This window comes from Archocentrus centrarchus, chromosome 14 (assembly GCF_007364275.1).
Source record: "Archocentrus centrarchus isolate MPI-CPG fArcCen1 chromosome 14, fArcCen1, whole genome shotgun sequence".
In the NCBI taxonomy this organism is placed as follows: domain Eukaryota; kingdom Metazoa; phylum Chordata; class Actinopteri; order Cichliformes; family Cichlidae; genus Archocentrus; species Archocentrus centrarchus.
This window is the reverse complement of record NC_044359.1, coordinates 21355652-21379488: the sequence shown is the minus strand read 5'-3', so window position 1 is coordinate 21379488 and position 23837 is coordinate 21355652. Positions and strand designations below refer to the sequence as shown.

Below are 23837 nucleotides of genomic sequence, written 5' to 3'. Positions count from 1 at the left end.
GACACAGAGCTCTGTGAACAGCCAGCCTCTTTAGCAATGACCTTTTGTGTCTTGCCCTCCTTGTGCAAGGTGTCAAAGGTCGTCTTCTGGACAACTGTCAAGTTAACAGTCTTCCCCATGATTGTGTAGCCTACAGAACTAAACTGAGAGACCATTTAAAGGCCTTAGCTGATTGGAGTATGGCACCAGGTTGAATCTTTTCAGAATATTCTAATTTTCTGAGATACTGAATTTGGGGTTTTCATTAGTTATCATTTATAATCATCAAAATTAAAAGAAACATTTGAAATATATCAGTCTGTGTGTAATGAATGAATATAATGTACAAGTTTCACTTTTTGAATGGAATTACTGAAATAAATAAACTTTTTCATGATATTCTAATTTTATGACCAGCACCTGTACCTCTTTACAATGTGAAACATACAAGGATTAGTGGAGGCTTAAAGGCTTGAAATGTTCTTTAGGCTGAATACAATTGTTGATCAGAGACTTTAGGTTCTTAGCAGTTTCCCCTGTAAGACATCAAGAATCTTTGTTAATTTATTAAACACGATTTTTCATGCTTAGAGCTTTGCTTTTTGAAAAGAATGAAATATGGCTGTCTTTTGATCAGAACAAAATGAAGCAATACCAGATATGCTGTGGAAGAAGGAAGGGTGAACAATTTCCTTAACACTGAGGTCTAAGTCATCAGTGAATAGCCCAACTCTAAGCCTATGTTTTGGAGGAAAGTTCACATATGTACTGAGTGCTAAATTAAAGGGATTATTATGTTCTGTCTTATTTTTAATTATGCAAATTGATATTGTTATATGTTTATAATAAACATGGACAAAGTTTTTAAAAAATTAGGTAAATGTATTTAAAAGTAATCCATGTAACTTCAGTTTCCATGATTTCCACAAACAGCTGATTGTGGTTTTTATGATCTGGTCATCGGCTCAATGCACATGGAAGTCTAACTATAACTGTCTCTGTAAATATGCAAATTCTTGCAAAGCAGTCTGATTTAAGTGACTTAAAACTTTGCATGGTTGTTGGTGCCAGGCAGGAAGAGAATGTTCAGAAAAAGAGAAAATATCAAGTGAGCCACAGTTCTCTGGATGAAAATGTCTTGACAGTATCTCAAATGCCCACTTGTTGCAACAAAGAAATGCAGAAGAACATCTTTGTTCAACTCATTGAACCTTGACACAGGTGGGCTGCAGCAGCAGAAGACCACACTGGGTGCCGCTCCTGTCATTGAAGAAAAGGAAACTGCAGCTACAATTCACATGGGCTCACCAAAATTGGACAACAGAAGGCTGAAAAAATGTTGCCTGGTCTGATGAGTCTTGATTTCTGCTGTGATATTTGGATCAGTGTCAGAATTTGACATGAACAACATGAAAGCATGGATCCATCCTGTCTTCTACCAACTGTTCAGGCTGCATGACCTACCTGAGTATTGTTGCTGACCACATCAGTTCCTTTATGGCCACTGTGTATCCATCTTCTGATAGGTGGCTAACAGACTATGTCACAAAGCACAGATCATCTCAAACTGGTTTCTTGAAGATGACAATGAGTTCACTGTACTCCACAGTCACCAGATCTCAAGCCAACAGAGCACCTTTGGGATGTGGTGCAATGGGAGATTCAAATCATGGATGTTTAGCCAAGAAGTCTGCAGCAACTGTGTGATCAAAAAGGAGCAAAATTTCAGAGGAATCTTTTTTTTTTTTTTTTAATATGTGACTGAAAAATGCTTTTCTGCCCCACAGTAAGCAGGTGAGAAACAGAGACATCTTGTGCTACTCTCATATTCTGGACCAAATTTGGGTTCCAATACTTACAGATGGATTGAAAAGGTCTAATCAAGAACAAGAGATCTTTGTTTTTGCTTGAACATCCACACTTGCACAAAAAGTCCTGATGCACTCTTGCAAGTTTTCAACACAACCTGCTGCACTTGCAACTGGGTATACAGTAGTTTGGTATATCTGTGTGCTGTCTTCAGGTGCAACATAGCCTGCCTGTCAAAAGAAAGTGAGCATTTAGGGAAGGAGCCATTAAAAGCCCCAAAATTAAACTACTTGTTTCAGACTCAAAATGAACTGATGGGCTGCTTCAAGGCAAATCTGCTCTACCCAGAATAAAAATAAAAAAGCTGGAAAATGAACATACTACCTTCAACTTTCAAAAAATGCAATTTTGGGGGCAATTTCATGGGTAGAACTACACAGGAAATGTATATGGACCTATTTGTGCAGTGTGACATTTGACATTCTTAATTTCAGTCTTGGCCAAGCAATGATGCAAAGATCTTCAACCTGCTCAGGAAGCATCTCAACTGAGAAATCTGAGAAACTAAAGTTTTGCCAATAAATGTCTGATTCAGTTTCAATTTATTCAATTTGTTCATTAAAAATCAAAATTAGAGATGATAAATTACCTTTGATTTAGAAATTTGTGACACTTTTGTAATAAAATGCTGTATATTTCCCTGTCTGTGAGTAAAAACCATGTGAAATATATATCATGTGTGCAGTAGAGGGTTAAATGTAAAAAACAAACAAAAACATTTTAAAGAACTGAAGTAAAATCAAAACTATACTTAAAAAACAAACAATATTGTGTACTTACAAAGCTATCCGGTATCAAATTGAAATATTACAAATGCCTGTAGCATGACTACAATAACTGACTGGAAGCTGTCCCTTGGTTGACAATGATACACACAGCCTCATGAGCTAATTAATTCCAGAAGATGGCAGCAATGTGAAACTAAGGACATCAGCTACTGGAAAAACCTGAGAGAAGAAGAAAAAAGGAAGACTGCTCCAATCCCCTCAATACCTCTGAAGCGCATTGCAAGTCAGTGGCTACGTGCTTTCAAAGGGACGACACAATGGACTCTGTTTTCCACACTGACGTGAAGAAGGAGCTTTTCTGCGCTCTTTGCAGCGCTCTGCTGCTCCTCGCTACGGTCACATCTGCGCAGGAAAGCGCTCAGGTGAAAAACCCGCAATGTCAAAGCTACGCGGGAGGAAACGTCTATCCCGGAGAGGCTTTCCGTGTGCCCGTGTCCGACCATTCCCTGCACCTCAGCAAAGCCAAGAGTGAGTTTCTCTCATGCGTTCACATCCAGTGGGTGCTGCTAGATGAACATTTGCATACTTAAAGAGTTAGGCAGGGATTTTTGCTTCCCCTGCCTTCTCCTTCCTGTCAAGCTCGCAGCTTCTACAGTGCTGATGAAGCAGGCTGGCCCTGCGTGCAGCCCGTGGCGAGGTTACGGTTTAACTTGCAGTTATGGTTTAATCCGCAGGTGGTAGTTTTTATTTAATTTCTAGGCCTAACCTAACTCTGATGGTTTTTGTAGGACACGTCATACTCTGAAAATCTTGGATTGAGCGCCTCTCCCCGCCCCTCTGACACATGACTGTGCGTGGCACAGCAGCCGAACTGGTTACACCTGATAACGCTTGAAATAAATAAATAAAAAAAATAACAGAAACTTGAAGACAAAACAAAACAACCAGTAAACTCATGTGATCATGTATGGGGAATTTTAGGATAAAGGTGTTTGAGTCATTTTCATTACTGCAGTTTTTTCCTCTGCCATATGGAGTCATGCTTTACCCGTCACAGTGCCCGTCACAAGTTTGCACTTATTCTACTAGTTTATTACAGTGCATTGCTAGCTGTAACTGAGACTTTATAATGCATTCGGAATAGGACAGCAAAACAAAAAAAAACAAAAAAAAAAAAAAAGGAGGCATAACACAGACTTTAAGCATTTTACTGTGCTGCAAATGGTGCAAACTGCATATGCTGTAAAATGGAGAGAAATGATTAAACTCTAAGACAAAATATGACCCAGAGGAGTGAAGTGAAAAGGTAAAATTGACTTTACTTCATGTATAAACTTCTCCGCTAAACTCATGTTGGCGTCAGATCAGCAGCTCCAAAGGTTTTCTTTAATCTGTCTTGTCCCTGCATATTTCTTACAGTATGTGCAGCTTAGTTGTGATGAATTTTAAAATCCAGTTTTCTTGCTGCTTTAGTTTCGAAGCCTGCACCCCACTGGGAAGGAACAGCTGTCATCAACGGTGAATTCAAGGAGCTGAAGCTGTCAGACTACAGAGGCAAATACCTCGTGTTTTTCTTCTATCCTCTGGACTTGTAAGTACCATCTGATGCACACGTTACATAATCACTTTGTACGTTTCGCTGGGATTACTGCACAGCAGTGTGTCTTCTGATGTTAATGCATTTGTTTTTTTGTTTTTTGTTGTCTTTTTTTTTTTTTTGGCAGCACATTTGTCTGCCCGACTGAGATCATTGCATTCAGTGATCGTGTGCACGAGTTTCAAGCCATCAAGACGGAGGTGGTCGCCTGCTCAGTAGATTCCCAGTTTACACACTTGGCCTGGTGAGATTTAATGGCTGAAGATGAACTCTAATAATAACAGATGTCCAGACGTTGTGTGTACTTTTGATAAAGTTTAGTTCATTTTATGAAAGTGTACACTATTGTTTTCCCCCTTCTGTTTTTTTTTATAGGATCAATACTCCCAGGAAGCAAGGTGGACTTGGACAAATGAAAATCCCCCTGCTGTCTGACCTCACTCACCAGATTTCAAAAGACTATGGCGTCTACCTGGAGGACCAAGGACACACACTGAGGTGAAGTTACAGCCATTATCTAAGTTTTATAACTGTAGCAGCTTAAAGAAAAATTCTCATTATGTAACACTGTTATGGGACTTTGCTGTATGTGAGAAATTTTTGTTGCAGGTATGAAACTAAGGGTTGTGATCAGTGTGTCTTCCAGTAACACAAATTTATACAAATGCCTTTACAAAGTCGATAAATATACTTTATAGGTCATACCTAAAAGGCATTTAAACTGAAGCAATGAACAGCCGTTCATGCTGCTTTCTAACTTGTCCATGTCTTTCTCAGGGGTCTCTTCATCATTGATGACAAAGGTATCCTGAGGCAGATCACAATGAATGATCTTCCTGTGGGAAGATCTGTGGATGAAACTTTGCGCTTGGTTCAGGCCTTCCAGTACACAGACAAACATGGAGAAGGTAAAAAAAAAAAAAAAAAAAAAGGGATTTTAGGATTAGCATCTGAAACGTGTCTCTTTTGTGTGATGCAGAAGTGCCTAGAAACAAATGGCTGGTTTTCAACTAGGATTGTGTAATTGTTTTCACAGTGTGTCCAGCAGGATGGAAACCAGGCAGTGACACAGTAAGTATCACTGGGGCAGTGACTAATATGGCTCCTTAGCTGTTAGCTCGTATTGTCTTCCAGCATATAAAAGCTCTCAGGCAGGCTACCATTTATTTGTAAAAATGACAAGCTGTCTCACTCTGCTTCCCACAAAGAAATGGACCACAGACTGTAGAAAGATGGATGTAGTTTCAGAGTTGCTTAGTGGCCAGTAGGGGGCGACAACTCTGGTTGCAACAAGACATAACTGCATAATAGTCTGAGAAAATGACCCTACTGCTCACTTGATGCATGACCTCAGTAATACCTGCTGAGTTTATGATCTCTTACAAGTCTTCTTAATACAGTGTGATTAAATTTTGTAAATTATAGTCCCATTTAGATAAAATAGACCTTATTATTGATAATTAGCTGTGTTATGAGAATCTGTTGTTTTTCTAAGTCAGATCCACCCACTCACTTGTGTTGTAATGCCTTCAAAGGAGGGTTTTTATTTTCAAAAACTTCAATTTGGCCTCAACTGTAGATCTTGAATTGTTACCAAGGAATTACGCTGCAAAGGGGAAAAAAAGGCACATTTTGATTAAAATTTTCCAATATGAAGTGGGAGACACTGTGGCTGACTAGTTTATCAGGAATATATATTAGTTGAAAGATTAAGTATGATATATAATAGCATGTGTCCTATAGTTCTTGTTATTATACGAAATAGGTGCTGTACACTAATTTACAATTTCTTTCCCACAGATCATTCCCCACCCTTCAGGCAAGCTGAAGTATTTTGATAAACTGAACTGATCTGTTTCCGTTTTCCCAGTCTGTGAGATCCAACACTTACTGAAATTTCCAATAAAATGTGTTTTCTTAAACTGCTCTGTGTCTTGTCTTTTAAATCCATTTCATGACATGGCAGGTTAACAGGAGCGGCTTAGTTCAGACCTTTTGTTTTTTTCTGTGCAGAAAGTTTTAATGCCTGCATCACACAGTGAAGGAGCAGCCGTCATTGATGTGAACATGCCCAGTTACTCCCGGGTGCTTGATAGAAATGTATTGTGTAATTACAGACAGACATGTGAGAGGACTTCTTCCCTCTCTTGTGTCTTGTGCTTTGACTTTGCTACAGTGTAAATATGTGATGAACAAACAGTTTGTTGTAGGCACTATCCCCAGGCTGTCCACTGTGTGCAGTCAATAAGAATACATTTTCTTAAGCATTTACTTAAAATGGATTAAATGTTTTTGCAGTGGGAGTGCTCTAAGCTAAAACTGCAATGTGCACACTTTACTGTCACCTGACATTTGTGCTGAATAATATAGGAGCACTGTCACAAAAGTTTTTTAATGTGTGAAACAACATCCCCCGCACTGAAGAACAAGAGGGAACGCCTGCGGAGGGAACTGCATGTTGTGTACAGGTGCACATGGTGAACGGCCTGTTTGCGCTTCGTGAGTGAAACTGAAATAAATGGAAAAGTATCGGAGCCATTTGTGGTTCAAGGGTGAAATTTCCTCTTGAGTAAGTAAACTCAAATGTTGCATAGACTAAGCTAAATCAAGAGTTTATCAGCTGCTAATTTCTAACTATTTGATAACCTATGGATGTTATTACCCCCCCCCCCCCCCCCACCCCCCTTTAAAAACATGTTACATAAGTGGGTCAGTCACCAAATCATTTTTTTTTTTTTTTTGTGCAATGCAATTAACTGAGTGCAAAGAAGAAGCAAAATGTAGCAACTAAAGAACAGGTCTACAGTTAAAGGTTGATTTTGTATTTTTTTTTTTTTTTTAAAAAGGATAATTAACACTCATTTTCAAATGTGGGTTATTTACTCAGCATAGCATATATGCTTGTCATATTTTCTTAAGCCTGGTTAATATTTACCTTTTAAACAACATTCAAATGTAGTCCACTCATTAAGACAAAGATAAGGCGTGAACAATGAACAGAGAAGGAAAAGAAACAGGATGTACAGAGCTGTTCGCCCATATATGGCACACTGACAGCTTCACCTTTGTCTGGGATGTATAAAAGAGAAGGGTCTGAAGCTGCTCTTCCACTCTGCTGTGCAGCCAATGCAGTTCTGTATATGCTGGTTTTCCCATTTCATTGTCGGGGGGTAAACTCCTGAGGAGCGGATGAAGAAACAAATTTTGCTTTTGTTTACATTCAGAGGATTAGTGAGGAAAGGGAAAAAGGGTAAAAAGAGAAAATGGCCAGTTTTATATTACGGACAGCTGAACCAAAGGATGTCTCAGATATCCTGCGACTCATAAAGGTAAACCATATCTGAACTGGTAATAATTTAGGCCTTTAACTGGAAGTGTGCTTAATTAAGGGCAGTATGACCAAATGACCTTATCTTTTAGGAACTTGCTAAATTTGAAGAGATGGAGGATAAGGTGTTGCTGACCGAGAAAGGTGCTGTAGTTTAGTTTTATGACGGAGCTTACATTGACCTGAATTTTGAGAAAATATTTTTTAAACCTTAAAGTTTATTAAAGTCATACTCCTATTTAGATCTGCTTGAAGATGGCTTTGGGGATCATCCATTCTACCACTGTTTGGTTGCTGAAGTCCCAAAAGGGAAGAGCTCAGAAGGTAAAAATGTGCCTCTTACAAAATATTCTCATATTTCTTAGGAACTATTATAAATGTTATCTACTGTTTGAATCAACCCTCTTCTCTCTGTTTTCTTCAAGGGAACACTGTGGTTGGCTTTGCAATGTACTACTTCACATATGACCCATGGATTGGGAAGCTTCTTTACCTAGAAGACTTCTTCATCATGCAGGAGTTTCGTGGTAAGTTTACTGACAAGTTGCATTACGGTGCTAAAACTTAATAACAGAGAAGAGCAACTTTTTCACCACTGAAGAACATTTTGTATTCATTGCCAAGAACTGTTTTAATTGCTCTCTGAACATTTAATCTTTCACCAGGTCTTGGCATTGGTTCAAAAATCCTGAAGGTGCTGAGCGAGGTACTTTTGCCGTTGTGCAGTTCCACCTTTTTCTGGTGGCAGATTCACCTTAATGTCAGCTGCATTTGTGCTTCATATGCACTTTTCTTTCTCTTTTCCCTTTTCCTAGACGGCAGTGAAGACCCGCTGTAGTGCCATGCATTTCGTTGTAGCAGAAAACAACACAAAGTCTATTGAGTTCTACAAGAGAAGAGGTGCGGCTGATCTGTCCTCTGAGGAGGGGTGGCGTCTTTTTGCCATCGGAAAGACAAATCTGCTGAAAATGTCTGCCAAATAGAGTTTACCGCTCTGTAACTGTGTTTTGACATTTGGTGATAGCAGTGAACTTTGCTCTGAATGATGACTGGCTTGGCGCAGCCTCAATAAATGCATTTATCAGTCAGCTGTTATCTCTGATCGTAAACCATGTCTGTGACTTTAAGGTCATCCTAAATTTACATTAATCTTTTAAGTTTGGTGAATGAACACTGAAATTAGATCATTACATGATAATAATCTACCACACAAAGCTGACAGGCTTGTGACATTTGAATAAGCATGCAAACAAAAAAGTAGATAAAAGAACGTGATCATGAACATTGTTTTTTTTTGTTTGAGTTTTCCCATCACAACCTGCATATGATCTTGTGACTCTTTGCTAAGCTGTCATCCTCAAGCTGACTAATAGTGTTTATATATATATACATACAGTGTATCACAAAAGTGAGTACACCCCTCACATTTCTGCAGATATTTAAGTCTATCTTTTCATGGGACAACACTGACAAAATGACACTTTGACACAATGAAAAGTAGTCTGTGTGCAGCTTATATAACAGTGTAAATTTATTCTTCCCTCAAAATAACTCAATATACAGCCATTAATGTCTAAACCAGCGGCAACAAAAGTGAGTACACCCCTAAGAGACTACACCCGTAAATGCCCAAATTGAGCACTGCTTGTCATTTCCCCTCCAAAATGTCATGTGACTTGTTACTAGGTCTCAGGTGTGCATAGGGAGCAGGTGTGTTCAGTTTTGTAGTACAGCTCTCACACTCTCTCATACTGGTGACTGAAAGTTCCAACATGGCAGAGAGCTCTCTGAGGATCTTAAAAGACGAATTGTTGCACTACATGAAGACTGTTATATAAGCTGCACACAGACTACTTTTCACTGTGTCAAAGTGTCATTTTGTCAGTGTTGTCCCATGAAAAGATAGACTTAAATATCTGCAGACATGTGAGAGGTGTACTCACTTTTGTGATACACTGTATGTGTGTGTGTAACATTAAGAATTTCTGTTTTTATTTAACTCAAACACAAAATGTGATTGTCCCATTATGATTGTCCTCTGTTAACAATTATTTAGTGAATAAAGTAATTTTAGCAACATTATTTTTCAAAGTGAAAGTGTACATTATGCAGAAAGATATATCAGTTTTATGTTACTATTAGTGATTAACATCCATTGCTGATAATTACTAAATGTCACGTAAATGCAACTGGTAACCATCAGTTGCTTCTGATCTGTAAACAATATCACTTCCTAAAACTGGAGCATATTAAAATTGATGGATGAATTTCATATATTTTCTGTCTACTTTATAAGAAACTTCTAACTGCCCTTTTCTGTAGTCTTTTTTTCTTCTATTATTAATAGTTCAAATTTGACAAACCAACAGGGAGAACCTAAACTGCCCAAGCACAGTTTTGCTGCAGCAGTGGTGAAGAAACAGCTGCACTTACAAACTAAGCTAAACTGCAGCAGTGATGGGGTGTTTGACTGAAAAAAAAAGAGGCTAGTCAGCGGTTTGTTTAATGTTGGATCCATGCTCTCTATCTCTAGGTCATAGTCTTTTATTGTCCGTCTCACCGAAGCACTATGTTGTTTAGCGTGAACTGACGTAGTCCTCAGCCAAATTACCTGCTTACACCGGCCATGGAGAATAAACGAATTAAACACTGCCGTGCACGCTTTGACACGACCCGCGTAGGTCTTTAGATTATGGCCTGTTTGGTGCCTGTCGGGCTCATTTCCACCACAACCCTTCCGCATTTTCCTGCTGCTCTCGGGCTGTGACGTGTCGTGCTGACGGCGGCCTCGGAGCTGGAGGAGCGGGGGGCTGTAGCATGACAAGATCTGGCTCCAGACGTCCTGCTTTGCTTTCAGCGGTGCTCCTGAATCAACCCCTAACCCCTCCTTCTCTTCTCCTCTCCGGCCCGCCCAAATAACACAAAATTCCCGACTGAATCCTGCCCGAGTCTGGGGGAACCAGGCGGCCTGGGAAGCCGAGGAGCGGACAGAGGTATCCCTGCAGCACAAATCTGGTACGCGGCTCGTTTTTGTGCTACAAGCGTCCGTTTTTAGAGCTGTGTTTGCATTTGTATGTGTCCGTGGCTCTTTGTTTTTTACATGCATGTGGTGTTCTAATTTATTTCTTTATTCTTACCGAGAGGCCGCAAAGGGTTGGGCCTTTTCTTCCCGGGCCCTTAATAGAGGCCGTAATTGGTAAATCAGGCCTGTCCCGTTAGCTAGCCCGCCTTCTGAAAAAGGGGTCGTGTATTCGCCTGTCGTAACTGGCCAGGGCAATTTGTTATCGATAGCTGATATGCTGATATGCAACGTACCATTCAGCTTCAGCTTTAATTGACATTTTCTCGTCACCGAGGAGTAGTTTAATAAATGTTAAAATTAGCATTCGTCCAGCCGTCAAGCTAACAAAATGGCGGATCCTGGTGTGATAAAAATTGGTTGTAGAAAAGGTGTGTGTGTGTGTGTGTGTCTGTGTTCAGCCCTCCTCCCGCTAGCTAACGGCTAAAGGGCTACATTAAGTGTGCACTTAACGCAAGCCTCGTTTGTTTGCATCCTTATCTTACCGCACCTGTGTGCATGTGTTCAGTTAGCTTTTTCTAAATGTGTGTTTCCACCGTAAGTCGGACTTGCGTGTGTACATGCGTGTGTAATCAATGCTAATCTTCCTCCAGTGGTCAATTGAAGACACTACCGTGAATCACCTCATCGGGGTTTGTGCTGTGCTTTAGATTCGCATGGATGAGTGTCTTAGTAAGTCCGATCGTCAGAGGAGTTTGTAATGTGATGTTGGTGAATTTCAGCACAAGTGATGCGCGGTTGTGCCGCACATCTTCCTCACACCGTTGTCATCGTTTTCCACCTGGAGGTGGGGGATGGTACATTCAGAGGAAATTAAATGGCATCCCGGCCTCATCGTTTTCTGTTTACATCTTCGTGTCCCCTTGTAATAGTTCCAGGGATGGATTATTTTTATCGCATATTATCTCACCTTTATCTCCATGTTGGTTTTTTTTCGGGGTGGGGGGAAGAAATGTGTCTCTGATATTTGTTAACTGTAGTAATGCGGACATGACAGTAATGCCACTGGTCATATTAGTTGCTATCCTTTACCGCAGACATACGGCAACAGTGTATAATACGTTTTATTTACTGTTCTGATTCATTTTGGATTTCCCTTTTAAAAAAAAAAAAAAAGCTTTAAGTAGCCGAGCTAAAATCATGTTTGTGTGAATAAAAGGTCAAACAATTTGTATCTCCACAAAGAAACGTGAGCTGAGAGGTACAGCACAATATTAAGCGAGGATATTGTTTTAAAAGTTTGGTTTAAAAGTTGATTTATTAAGTATTGTGAGGGAACAATCACATCTTTAATGCCAGATTTTGGTGCTTGAAACAGCTTTTAATGCTCTGAGCCAGAGTAGGGACACGTCTTTATTGGACAAAACAGATGAGCCTTAGTGAGTGTGCACCATGTTTACAATATTAAATCCACAGATGCCTATGCCTGCACTATTTACTGTAAAGTGACTCTTGGACGGATATGTATTATATTTATGGTGGTGGCAGGAAATGGTGGTACATTGAGCCATTGCTGGAGGAGTGTGGGTGACTGGAAAAATCTGAACTCAAACAAAGTAAATAAATGTAGAGGCTCCTATGCTAACCACAATTTCAAGATTCAATTTGGAAACCTTTTTTAAGTTGCTAATTATTGTTTTTCAATGCATGTTTGTTTTTCTGCTTCTGAAGTGGGGAATCTCAAAAAGTTTGAGAAGCACTGTTAAGGCGATGCAGTAGTTGTGCAATATGAGGCCACTGTCGCTATTATGTGAATCGCATTACAATGATACAAGTCATACCAAATTCAGAACACACTGGATAACAGGCTCATTATGAACTTCATGGGGTAGTGTACAAAAGAAAAGACATGATTATTGTTGGGCTAGCATTCAGTGCTTGTCATATTTGCATCAGCATCGTTTGGCAACTTTGTTGAGAAATTGAAATGGATTCAAAGCACATTCAGCGCATAAACAAATGTTGCTTGTGTTAGTTCAGTTGCAGTTGCTTGAGACTCACAAAACAGCAATGTTTTCAAGACAGCTATCGCCACACATCCTTGTGCTTTGTTTGGGAAAAAAAATGGATGACTTGCACAGAAAAAAATTACTGTACACCTATGAAATGTTGTATAAAGATGCAGTGATAGATAATGTAAGATACTTTGGTGTGCAGCAGCATTATAATTGATAACTAATCTGTTAATTATCTGCATAATTATCAGCTTGTGCTTATCATTTGATTTCAGCTCTCCAGTAACAAATGCAGTGCGAGGACAATGGATGAGGATGTCACCAGGCTTGCAATACGTTCGGAAGAGCCTAAAATAATATTGCACGGATCGGGTAATTAGTCATACTTATGTTAATATTGTTTATACTTAATAGTATTTCTGTTGGTATCAAATAAGTACGATAGTATTGGGGGTCTTTGAAGAAGCAGGATTTTTTTGGACAGCCAGATGACTTTAAATATTTGAATGAAAGGAAAGTGTTGTTTGGAATGAGATAATATGGACATCCACCGCAAAGTCATATTATGACTGCATGACCATTTAAATCATCATCACACAATAAACCATTGCTCTTTGCTGTTATCTGGTTAACCGAGCAATCCTGCTTCTTCCAGATGAGGGTGGTGCCGGCGGGCAGGAGTTTGTTGTGGAACTTCAAGAGACTGTGTTGGTGTCAGAAGGCGAAGGGGAAGGCATGGCAGTTCACAGGTTTGCCCCAGACGAGCTAGTCATCCAGGATGCTGTTGAGGATGTGGTTTCTGAGTATGTGCACTGCGATGAAGATGAAGATGTTGCTGTAGAAACCTGTGTGATGGCTCTGGAGGGTGAGGAGGAAGGTGTTGCCATGGGAGACATCCCTGAAGATGGGCTGGACCCAGAGCAGCAGGACGACGATGACCAAGATGGCTGTGGAGATTATTTAATGATATCCTGTAAGTTTACTACTCTGTGCTGCATTTGCATGTAGCATACACGTCTTTGGTTGGTTGGTTTGGTTTAATATTCAAGAGGTGAATTTGAAACCGATTTACACAAAACACTTTCACAGGTGTTGTTACAGTCATTCTAGGCAGTTACAGAAAATGTTTGAATTTATCCATCATTTCAAGCCACACATGTTTTATGTATATGTAGATTAGATTAGATTAGATAAGATTCCATCAGGGAAAATCTACAAAATTGCAATCATATGAGTAAACGGTAAGTGGAAATGGCCACTCACTGTCTGATCTTATTACATTTATGAGCTGTCCTGTTAACAGCAGCAATCTGGCATTCAACAGTCCTTTTTTTTTTTTTTTTTTTTTTTTTTTTTTTAGTTTTTTGTTTTATTAGTAACAATAACAATAGCACAAATGGTAAAACACCCCCCCCCCCCCTTTTTTTCCCTTCCCCCTCCAACAACCTTGCGTGTTCTGTAGTATAGCTATTGCATATGCATGTTTATTGAAACAAAATATTATGCAGCCCTACAGCTCATAGCTGCATATTTATTACATGTGGGTAGTCCCCCCCAGCTTCCGGGGTTAATTGCAGGAATTACACAGCACCTGTACAATTTCATGTAAGGCACAAAATACCACAGTGCTTACTTAGAAAGCAGTGTAAGTGCTTGTGGATGATGCAGTGTTGGAGTGCCCTGAGTTTGGCCTTAACCACAAATACTACGAGGAAGGTGGAATTTAGTCTTTATTGATGAGTCATCATACTGAATCACAGAACCACCTTTGTAACATTTTAGCATTCAGACAAGCTTCTAAAAAGATGGAGTACCTTATTGTCACTTGTTTCACACAAGTATTTATAGTATCTCATAAATTGTGCTGCTGCTCACTCTTTGGTGCTGACTCTCTTAGATCTTTAATTGTAATGTGTGTCCCCTTGTTAGTGGATGAAGCTGGTAAAATGGTGTCTGAGGATGGAACAGAGGTGACAGTGGAAGGAGCTGTGGAAGACCAGGAAGTTGAGAAAGATGAGGATGGACAGGAGGTGATAAAGGTCTACATCTTCAAGGCTGATTCTGGGGAGGATGACATGGGTGAGTAGTAATGGAAAATAATAATAATAATACTTCTAACGTGGTGAATCCTACAGAAAGCCTTCTCTGTGTGTATTTTCCAAAAAGTAGAGAATAAAACATGCTTGTTATGTGTTCTGCAGGAGAATCTGTCGACATCAGCGACGGGGACACGGAGAATGTGGCGTTAACAGAGTCTACAGGCCAAACGCTCAGAGAGAAGATGGTTTACATGTCTGTCGGGGAGTCTCATCACAGTCAAGGAAACCATGGTAAGTCATCTGGATGCAAGGAGCGGGGACAGCTGTCATGAAACTGAACGTCACCAGTTTTTTGGTTTTGTGCCTGTTGGGCTCATCTACAGGTGGGTCCAAGGTGACTGATGAGGTTTATATGGAGGTGGTGGTAGGAGGTGAAGAGCCAGTAACTCACGACCGCTCGTATGACAGCGTGTCTCTAAGCAAGGACTTCATGCCTGTGGCCTGGGCAGCTGCTTATGGTCAGCACCCCTGTCTATTAAATTGCTATAAAAACCACACTGGAAGCCTGTGCATCAACCACGTCTCTTGGTGTCTTGGTTAAAGCTTTACACGCGCTGGTTTTGTTTGTTTATATCCCAAAGACATGCCGTTTCTCTCACAGGTGCGGAAGATAGCGAGAGTTGTGAGAACCGAAATGGTGCAGCCAGCGCACTGCTGCATATAGATGAATCAGACGGGGTGGACGAACTCAGCAGACAGCGCAACAAGAGCAGGAGACGGTCAGAGCCTCGACAGGTCCAGACAGGTAAGGACAGCATAAATCAGACACATCTCCTCAGGCTTGTTTGGATTAATAACATGATGTATTTGTCGAGTCTTTGTGTAGTACTGAAAAGCAGACAGGATGTGTTGATGATGAAAGCTGAAACTCCAATGTCATTAACAATGAATAGTGAGTAGTTTAGAATATATAATATAATATGAATGAATGACTGAATTAATGACAATTTTTGGGCAGAAAAAGAGGGGGGAAAAACCCCCCCAAAATAAACATCTATCGGCATCATGTGTCAGACACATTATAATTATAAACACCAGTATTAGGCCAGAATTTCAGAATTGCTGCATCCTTAAAAAGCTACTTTCTGCTGCTCCCTTATTTACAAGGTTGACTGACAACTGCTTTTGACAACTGTAGTTGTTGGCTGTGCATATTTCTGCAATTTGTACAGCACTGTCAAATCTGACATGTCTGTCCAATCCTGGATGTTAGTAGCACTTTTCTTTTTCTGCTTCTGCTGTGTAATAGTTGTCAACAAGCAGCTTCTAGGTGCATTACTGCCAGCTCCTGGCAGTAGTTGTGCATTACATCTTACCAGGCACTGGTGGAAAAATATATTTTGCACAAAAAATAATTTTATTAAGGTTTTAAATAAGTATTCATAATCATGTGTATTCCTATTTGTCATCACCACTCAATGTAATACTTAGATATGATTTGTCCTAGTGGTTAGCACAGTTTAAAGGGGCTCATTGTTTATGACTTGACTTCTGGTGGCACTTGACTAGTTTATCCTTGAAGATGCCTCTTTATTGAAATATGCCTTTCTCAAAGTTAAAAGCTGTTAGACATGTGGACATGTAGTTCAGATTAGGGTTGCTTGATTATGGAAAAAATCATCACAATTATTTTGGTCAGTATTGAAATCACCATTACTCGTTGACTTTGTAAACACTGCATTTATTGCACTTTAAGAATAGCTTAAAATCTAGAGCACTTCTACAGTCTCGTTAAAATGAATCCTAAATCGAAAATAAAATACAGAAAAAAATTGATATAAAAAATATAAATAAAATATATAATTACACACAAAAATTGCAACATAGATAATAAATAGATAAATGTTAAGTTAATTAGACCAAATAAACTTGCTCACATTTTAGTGCACTTCCACAAGACGGTGAAAAATCCTGTAGGTGTATGCAAAATTTATATTCAATTAATTCCAGTCAGTAATTCAATCCAGGAACGTGGAGGCTGGCCCGTTATAGCCCAGAGCAAACAGAAAACACATTAAGCTTCAGACTAAATCAGAATTATTCAGGCCAGCACAGCAAATATTGGCTATGCTGGCATTGCTGCGAGTTTGAGCTTCAGCTGGTTGAACAGATTAGTTGTGTTGCTGGGTGGTGCAGATACCGCCATGAGCACATCTGTGTTGATGAGCGTGTTAATTACCATGTGGACGTGTCCCGGTGTTTTCCAGGCAGTGCCGGCCAATAGAAACAAGCTGCCGGGACATCTTCCCTCCTGGGTCCTCGCTCTTTGTGGTCATATTTTAATTTTTTTTTTTTCAAGTGCAAACATTATTATTCCTTATATTAAGATGCTAATTGTTATTTTCTCAGTGATAAATTAAAAAAAACTGTAGCGTAAAAGTAGCTGGAAATGCACGGGAAGGATTGACTGTGCTGAAGAGGCCAATCACAATCGTTGCAGGCTGCGTCGAGCTGACGTGAAGTTGCATCTCTCGGGAGGTGCACGTCAGGTTATGATGTAGGTTGTGGCTTAGGTTTCCCACATGGTAATTAACAGTAAGAAACACATAATGCACCGTGCAAAAACTTAATGGCAACACTTTCACTTACGCAGGTTAGATTGTAGGCCCCGCAAAGACTCAGCGCTGCAGCATAAATTGGGGCTAGGAGTATATTTGCACACAATGATTTTAATAATCACTTTTTGACGATTTACAGTTTTTGTGATCATTTGGAGTGGAAATCAAAATTGAAATTAGATTAATTGCACAGTCCTAGTTAAGATTTTATTTGTACACTGGGTTTGATTTAAAAGAAGACGCCCACTGTCAAATTTAGCTAAAAAAGAACTTCCCTGAAGTCAGTTTAGTTTTGCTAATGCATGTTTTTGTACTTTTGTCACTTTGTTTTTTTAGTTTTTCATATTTGACTCCAGACAGTATTTATATTGTGCAGTTTAACATTTAATTGATATTGATAATTTCACCAGTACTGAAATACTTTAAGGCGAATTCTGCTCCTTTTTAAAAAAAAAAAAAAAAAAAATTTCCAACATGGGAACTAAGATGACAAATTGTGACCATGTGGTCATTTTCTTCTCCCTTTCTTTATTTTTCTGTCTAGCAATCATCATCGGTCCATATGGCCAACCCCTCACTGTTTACCCCTGCATGCTCTGTGGTAAAAAGTTCAAGTCACGAGGCTTCCTGAAACGCCACACCAAGAATCATCACCAGGATGTTCTGACTAGGAAAAAGTACCAATGTACAGACTGTGATTTCACCACCAATAAGAAAGCCAGCCTGCATAACCACATGGAGGTGCATGCTCTGAGCAGCAAAGCCCCTTTTGAGTGTGAAATGTGTGGCAAGGAGTTCCACCAACAGGCGGCACTCTTTTCTCACAGACTGCAGCACCACCACCGTGAGCCCAAGAGCCAGCCGCCTCCACCGCCCACCAAGATGCATAAATGCAAGTTCTGTGACTATGAAACTGCTGAGCAAGGGCTGCTCAATCGACACTTGTTGGCAGTTCACAGTAAAAGCTTCCCTCACATTTGTGTGGAATGTGGAAAAGGCTTCCGACATCCTTCGGAGTTAAAGAAACACATGCGCACTCACACCGGCGAGAAGCCTTACTCCTGCCTGTACTGCGACTACAAGTCGGCCGATTCCTCTAATCTCAAAACGCACATCAAGACTAAGCATAGCAAAGAGATGCCATACAAGTGTGAGCGCTGTTTCCAGACGTTTGCAGAGGAGGAGGAGTTAATGCAGCACGGATTAACACATGAGGAGAATAAGACCCACCATTGTGCCCACTGTGATCACAAAAGTTCCAACTCCAGTGACCTGAAACGTCATATCATATCTGTTCATACCAAGGACTATCCCCACAAATGTGCTGTTTGTGGGAAAGGCTTCCACCGGCCGTCTGAACTGAAGAAGCACTCGGTATCCCACCGCACTAAGAAACTCCATCAGTGCCGGCACTGCAACTTTAAAATTGCAGACCCCTTTGTTCTCAGTCGCCACATCTTGTCAGTCCACACAAAGGAGCAACAGGCCTCACCTGAAAAGAGTGAAACTAAAAGGACAGATACACACACTCCTGTTGTGACGCCTAAAAAATCCGGACCTAGTGGGTCGAGCAGCTCTGGTCCACCAGCAAGAGTTAGTGCGGCCAGCTTAGCCAGCAGTGTGACTGTGGTTATCGGTAAAGGACAAAAAGAAAGGAGAATTTACCAGTGCCAGTACTGTGACTACAGCACCGGTGACGCTTCGGGTTTCAAGCGGCATGTGATTTCCATTCACACAAAAGACTATCCGCACCGCTGCGAGATCTGTTCGAAAGGTTTCCGACGACCCTCAGAGAAGAACCAGCATATCATGCGTCACCACAAAGACGTGGTGCAGGCAGAGTGACTCTGACCGAGCCAAATACTGTGCCACAGCAAAGAACAATGTTTAAGCATCCATCGCACCCCGACCACCGCGCCCTCAGCATGTCAGTGTTCACATTGAAATGGTGTGGAGTGTGTGCTGCACTTGGTCCATTCTGTTGTTTTGGTCTTTTTAATCCTCAGCCTACTGTTTGTTCAGATATGTATACTCGTGTACATAACATTAATGCTCTGTCAGAGTTAGCAACCAAGCCCCTCTGTAGACTTGCACTTTTAACTGCATGTCCCTTGCTGGTGACAGTGTGCATGGCAGATTGTGCAGATGTCTCTTTGTAGATACACTTTTTTTTTTTTTTTTAAATTTTGCAAATAGCAATCAGTTCTCAATCAAAATGGTCCTAATTATTTGTCTTAAAAACAGAAGTGTAATTTTTTAAATGGTTGCGTCATTTTCCTAAAATGTACTTAACAGCAGTTTGGATTAACAACCTATTTCCAGTAGCACTTGGTAAAATCGTGTGTGTGTGTGTGTGTGTGTGTGTGTGTGTGTGTGTGTGTGTATGCGAGTGTGTACGTGTGAGAGAAAGAAACAGAGGGCGCTTAAGGGGCAAAAAAATAAAAAGCAACTTGTGCTTCCTTTTGCTCTGATTTGACCACTTTGTAACATAATGGTTTTTGGTGCATTAACTAAAACCACAATACAGGCAGAGACGTGGAGGAGTCACTCTGAGTTTAATCTGCAGGGGGTTTATGATCATCGGTTTACTACAAAAATGCACAGTAAGAAACTGGATGTGTCATGTTAATAAGCTTTCACACATGCACATAAACCATGACGTCACTGCCCTCGTTGCTTGGTTATCAGATGTCCAGTAGTTCAGTTACAGACCAACAAGTGTACTGTAAGTGCCCAAAGCAGTAGAGACGATGCCCTCGCTGACAGTATTTTTAATCCATGAATACAATCTTGGGAGTGAAATCATATTAATCTTTGTGAAAAGGGGAAAATGTTTCCCCCTCATTTGCATTTTCAACATTGATGAACTGTTCATACAGATGATTTTGTTTTGTACTGACTGACATATCTGCAAAATCACCGAAAATAGTGTAATCAACAAGCATCAGTATGCTGCCATTATTAGACTGGGCTATAAAAAAATAAATCAGATTAGTGTCCTAATACAAGTGTCTGGTCTAAATGAGAGCTGAACAGTATACCTGGTGCTGCTGTTATAAAACTAAGGACTGAACTCTTTGTTTTCTCCTACACAGATGTACTTTTGCCTGTAGAAAGGGAAACGTGTATATCTTTTTAGATGCAACTTCAGAAGACAGGTGCTGGTGGTGTCCATGTACTTTGGCTTTTTACATTTTTTTTTTTTTTTTTTCCATTTATCATCTGTGATTATCTTTGTTTTATATTTATTTCATTTACAAGTTGTTGTATAGTTAAGTGTAACTAGACTTCTATGGGACGTAAATTATTGTTTTGTATACAAATCTGTACAAAGCGTGTAGATGTAAACACTTGATAAAAAGGAGATCTCAACTGTGTTGTTATGGATGTACTTCAACGTATTTGTTAAAAAAAGATAATAAAGCAAAGTATTTTAGCTGTTTGAGACTTATTTGCCAGTGGTGCTCAGGATGGTGCTTGGTTATAAATGAGTATGAAGCAGAGGTAAATTGTGGATAACGTGGTCATAATGGATGGTCCTCGGTGACATGTTTACCAGAAGGGAAGATCAGCCGGGAGACACTCCTCTGAAAAAGGACAAATGAAAAGAGTAAGGTAATCTGTGCATAACATCGGTGTTGATTTTGAATTATTTTAATGTATACCCATGCTGAGATAAAAGTACCATTTTTGGGAAGGATGACGATATTTTCAGACAGGATTCCAGTCTCCAAGGAGAACTGCCTGAACTTCTCCTGCACCTCAGCGCTGAGCTCCACATCACGTCCTGTAAAACCACGTGACGTAAATCTGCTTCAGTGGGCATAACTTTACTGGACAGGTTAAACATGATTCTTCAGTGTGTAGAATCACAGCTAAATGCAACTTTACCGTATAATCTGTTAACAGCAAAGCTTTCATTCCCTCTGTTGTTGGTGGTGTGAGTCAGGTAGTACTCATCATATTTTGCATAAGCCATGCACAACTCAGCATATCCCCAGACTGTCAAAAATAAAGCCAAATAAGTGATGTGAAAATAGGAATACTAAAATAGTTCATTGTCCTCTGTGTGTGTGGGTGCACTCACATTCAGTTACATATGTGAAAATTCCAGGCACCTTGGTCTTGTTGGCATAAATGTAACTTGTGTAACATGTATCATAAGGGCTGCAAAGACATTCAAACATTAGTCTTGACATAACTTGTTGTCTTTTTAATATTTATATTTATATATCCATGCTCTGTCTCTGTCCTCTCACACTTACCTGAGCTCAGAGTATACCAATTCCAGGTCCCCATCAGCAGTTGGGGTAATGGTGGCTGTGCCCATCAAAACAAAGTTTTTGAAGCTGAGAAACCACAGATCGTTAGTGGCAATTCCAATCAGGTACCACTTACCTGCCAACTGTGAACACACAAAGGAAAGCAGCAGAAATTATACTGAAACACAAGAGCCGTTTACTGGAACACTTCCTGTGGCTAGCTTTACAGGAAAGTGTTTACTTTTATATTTTTCCCAATTTAGAGTGGGTGAGACATAAGTGCATATTAATTATTACACTGATCTATACTAGCTTTCAACTAGTGTTTGATTGAAAGAACTTGCCCAGGAAATCCATAGTTTTACAATTTATTTGTCCTCTTCCTTTTTTCCGTTGTTCATGTCCAGGTCCATGCTCTGCAGAGGCCAATCCATGACTGATAGAGTTCCGCTGTGTGTTTTTCTATGCAGGTATACTTCTACTGCTTTGGCAGTGTGTTTGGGATTATTGTCATGCTGAAAAATGAAACTGTAGCCAGTCAAAAGTTTTCCAGATGGTACTACATGGTAGATCAAAATCTGATGGTATTTTTCTGCATTCATAATTCCATCAACTTTTACAAGATCTCCAACACCGCTGGCTGAAATGCAAGCCCAAACCATGACAGAGCCTCCACCATGTTTTACAGATACCTATAGACTGTTGTACCTCCCTCCTGACCTCCTCTGTACATACTGACAATTATTTGAACCAAAAATTTCTAATTTGGATTCATGACTCCATCAGACTTGTTGCTGCTGGTTTTCAGCCCAATTCTTGTGTAATGTGGGATGCCTCAGCCTTTTCTCCCTGTTTTCCTTCCTTAAGAATGGCTTCTTGACAGCCACCCTTCCACTGAGACCATTTCTGATGAGGCTTCAGTGAACAGTACCTGGACCAACTGAAGGGCCAGATGCATCACTCAGGTCCTGTGTGAGGTCTGAATTTTTTTCTATTTCTTAAGGACATGACTTTGAGATACTGTTCATCTGCTGTAGATAGTTTTTTAGGCCTGCCATTTTTGTCATCATTCTGACCAGTTTGCGCAATTTTTTTTATGGTCACTCTACACATCATGCCATCATATGCAAAGTTTCCAGGTGACAGCTGTTTGAGAATCACCTTGTTGGTGCAAAAAAATAATAATTTATGAGTGTTTAAACTGTGTTATCTTTGGCATTTTGCATAGATTCAACTAAGGAAAAGCAAAATAAAAACAAGCAAGGGGTGGCTCATAACGTTTGCACAGTGCTGTATGTTATAAAAAGCAAAGTCAAAACACGGCTATATAATGAAGTTGAATGTGTAATGTAGTTGGATTTAGAGCAATTTGAGGAATTAAATGAACACAGTAGCCTATAAAATAAGTACTGTCAAACACAAAATCACAGTAATGAAGCTGTTCCTCTTACCGCCTGTAAATCAAAGTCTGCCTGAGGTACGACTTCAGAAGAAACCATCAGGGAGCAGAGCACAGCTCCCAGCAGAGTGAGAAGTGAAGCCATAGCTGCTGATGAGCAAAGAAATGATGATGGAGGAATGTGGATGAAGAGCTGGAAGTGTGTTGATGAAGCTGTGGCCGACTCCCTTCATATAGCGTATAGAGTGAGACCCCTCCCTCGCTCCCAGCCAGCACACACACCCACAGAAAAGATACACCCACACAAACCCCTGGTTCTAGGATGGGTTTGAACATGTGAAGCGTCACGTATAAGAAGCTTGTTGTCTGTGTGGGTTATAGAGGTTATGGAGGTTAATAGAGGTTTACTCACAGTGAGTTTCAAAGATATTTCCAAAGTGGACCAATCAAGAATGTTAACTTGTCCTTAACCTTGATATGAAATCTTGCCAAGCTAACTGTGTTGATGAACATAAATGAAACTGAAAGACTCTAGCCTGCTAAAGTGACACTGAATAGTTACTATCTGCCAACTGCCACTTGCACCTAGAGTATCTACTGTGTAGATAGCCAGTAGAAATTGAATGAAATTTGAATGAAAAATGTACACACTGTGTTCTATGCATTATGCATTTACAAACAGTACACAGAAATTTGTGCTTAAGCCAACTGTGTGACATGTTCACACTCTTTCAGTTCTTTTCAGAGATTCCCACTATCTCAGACATGATGAACGAATGTCTTTAGCTCTGTACTGAGCATTTTGTGAGACCAGGTTTCTCTCATTTAGAAAGAATCTGTCATTAGTCAGAAAGTTTAAGATAAAGAAATGCTTATTATGGCATTACTTTGTGTCAGGTCATCCAGTTCTGAAGCTTATTTTTCCACCTTTTTTTTTTTTTTTGCAACACTGTCTCCATGCACTCTTGAGATAAGGGAGCATGT

General features: G+C 40.0%; 4 protein-coding genes across 6 annotated transcripts; 3 read left to right on the top strand and 1 right to left on the bottom strand.

Moving 5' to 3' along the window:
- Positions 1–2802: 2802 nt before the first annotated feature.
- Positions 2803–6095, top strand: prdx4 (peroxiredoxin 4). The gene is made up of 7 exons (XM_030745930.1): positions 2803–3104; positions 4050–4167; positions 4301–4417; positions 4549–4671; positions 4951–5081; positions 5210–5244; positions 5974–6095. The coding sequence occupies exons 1-7, from the start codon at positions 2894–2896 to the stop codon at positions 6022–6024; spliced, it is 786 nt and encodes a 261-aa protein (XP_030601790.1). The 5' UTR covers positions 2803–2893; the 3' UTR covers positions 6025–6095.
- Positions 6096–7251: 1156 nt separating this feature from the next.
- Positions 7252–8954, top strand: LOC115792147 (diamine acetyltransferase 1-like). Its single transcript, XM_030746564.1, has 6 exons — positions 7252–7502; positions 7594–7645; positions 7745–7825; positions 7927–8028; positions 8167–8207; positions 8317–8954. The coding sequence occupies exons 1-6, from the start codon at positions 7437–7439 to the stop codon at positions 8482–8484; spliced, it is 510 nt and encodes a 169-aa protein (XP_030602424.1). The 5' UTR covers positions 7252–7436; the 3' UTR covers positions 8485–8954.
- A 1282-nt stretch (positions 8955–10236) lies between these two features.
- LOC115791784 (zinc finger X-chromosomal protein) lies at positions 10237–20628 on the top strand. Of its 3 annotated transcripts, none has more exons than XM_030746029.1 (8): positions 10237–10516; positions 12811–12907; positions 13254–13508; positions 14465–14614; positions 14737–14865; positions 14958–15092; positions 15236–15379; positions 17737–20628. In XM_030746029.1, exons 2-8 carry the CDS (start codon positions 12841–12843, stop codon positions 19035–19037), a joined length of 2181 nt encoding a protein of 726 aa, XP_030601889.1. In that variant the 5' UTR covers positions 10237–10516; positions 12811–12840; the 3' UTR covers positions 19038–20628. The 3 variants fall into 3 exon arrangements, with proteins under 3 accessions (XP_030601889.1, XP_030601888.1, XP_030601890.1); XM_030746028.1 differs by having other exon boundaries at positions 13191–13508; XM_030746030.1 differs by lacking the exon at positions 14958–15092 and having other exon boundaries at positions 10239–10516; positions 13191–13508.
- Positions 20629–20744: 116 nt separating this feature from the next.
- LOC115791449 (lipocalin-like) lies at positions 20745–23015 on the bottom strand. The gene is made up of 6 exons (XM_030745537.1): positions 22906–23015; positions 21458–21597; positions 21280–21359; positions 21084–21194; positions 20878–20979; positions 20745–20779 (listed from the first exon to the last, which is right to left on the bottom strand). The coding sequence occupies exons 1-6, from the start codon at positions 22996–22998 to the stop codon at positions 20745–20747; spliced, it is 561 nt and encodes a 186-aa protein (XP_030601397.1). The 5' UTR covers positions 22999–23015.
- Between the last annotated feature and the right edge of the window lie 822 nt (positions 23016–23837).

What these genes read in the sequence shown, in the direction of transcription:
- LOC115792147 (XM_030746564.1), top strand. Translation starts at nt 7,437, where the DNA reads ATGGCCAGTTTTATATTACGGACAGCTGAACCAAAGGATGTCTCAGAT. An exon ending in ATATCCTGCGACTCATAAAG is followed by an intron (nt 7,503 to 7,593) that starts GTAAACCATATC and finishes CTTATCTTTTAG; the next exon opens with GAACTTGCTAAATTTGAAGA. An exon ending in AAAAGGGAAGAGCTCAGAAG is followed by an intron (nt 7,826 to 7,926) that starts GTAAAAATGTGC and finishes GTTTTCTTCAAG; the next exon opens with GGAACACTGTGGTTGGCTTT.
- LOC115791784 (XM_030746028.1), top strand. Translation starts at nt 12,841, where the DNA reads ATGGATGAGGATGTCACCAGGCTTGCAATACGTTCGGAAGAGCCTAAA. An exon ending in AGATTATTTAATGATATCCT is followed by an intron (nt 13,509 to 14,464) that starts GTAAGTTTACTA and finishes TCCCCTTGTTAG; the next exon opens with TGGATGAAGCTGGTAAAATG. An exon ending in TCACAGTCAAGGAAACCATG is followed by an intron (nt 14,866 to 14,957) that starts GTAAGTCATCTG and finishes GCTCATCTACAG; the next exon opens with GTGGGTCCAAGGTGACTGAT.
- prdx4 (XM_030745930.1), top strand. Translation starts at nt 2,894, where the DNA reads ATGGACTCTGTTTTCCACACTGACGTGAAGAAGGAGCTTTTCTGCGCT. An exon ending in GCACCTCAGCAAAGCCAAGA is followed by an intron (nt 3,105 to 4,049) that starts GTGAGTTTCTCT and finishes TTGCTGCTTTAG; the next exon opens with TTTCGAAGCCTGCACCCCAC. An exon ending in GGAAACCAGGCAGTGACACA is followed by an intron (nt 5,245 to 5,973) that starts GTAAGTATCACT and finishes TCTTTCCCACAG; the next exon opens with ATCATTCCCCACCCTTCAGG.
- LOC115791449 (XM_030745537.1), bottom strand. Translation starts at nt 22,998, where the DNA reads ATGGCTTCACTTCTCACTCTGCTGGGAGCTGTGCTCTGCTCCCTGATG. An exon ending in CAGACTTTGATTTACAGGCG is followed by an intron (nt 21,598 to 22,905) that starts GTAAGAGGAACA and finishes GTGTGTTCACAG; the next exon opens with TTGGCAGGTAAGTGGTACCT. An exon ending in TTTCACATATGTAACTGAAT is followed by an intron (nt 21,195 to 21,279) that starts GTGAGTGCACCC and finishes TATTTTTGACAG; the next exon opens with TCTGGGGATATGCTGAGTTG.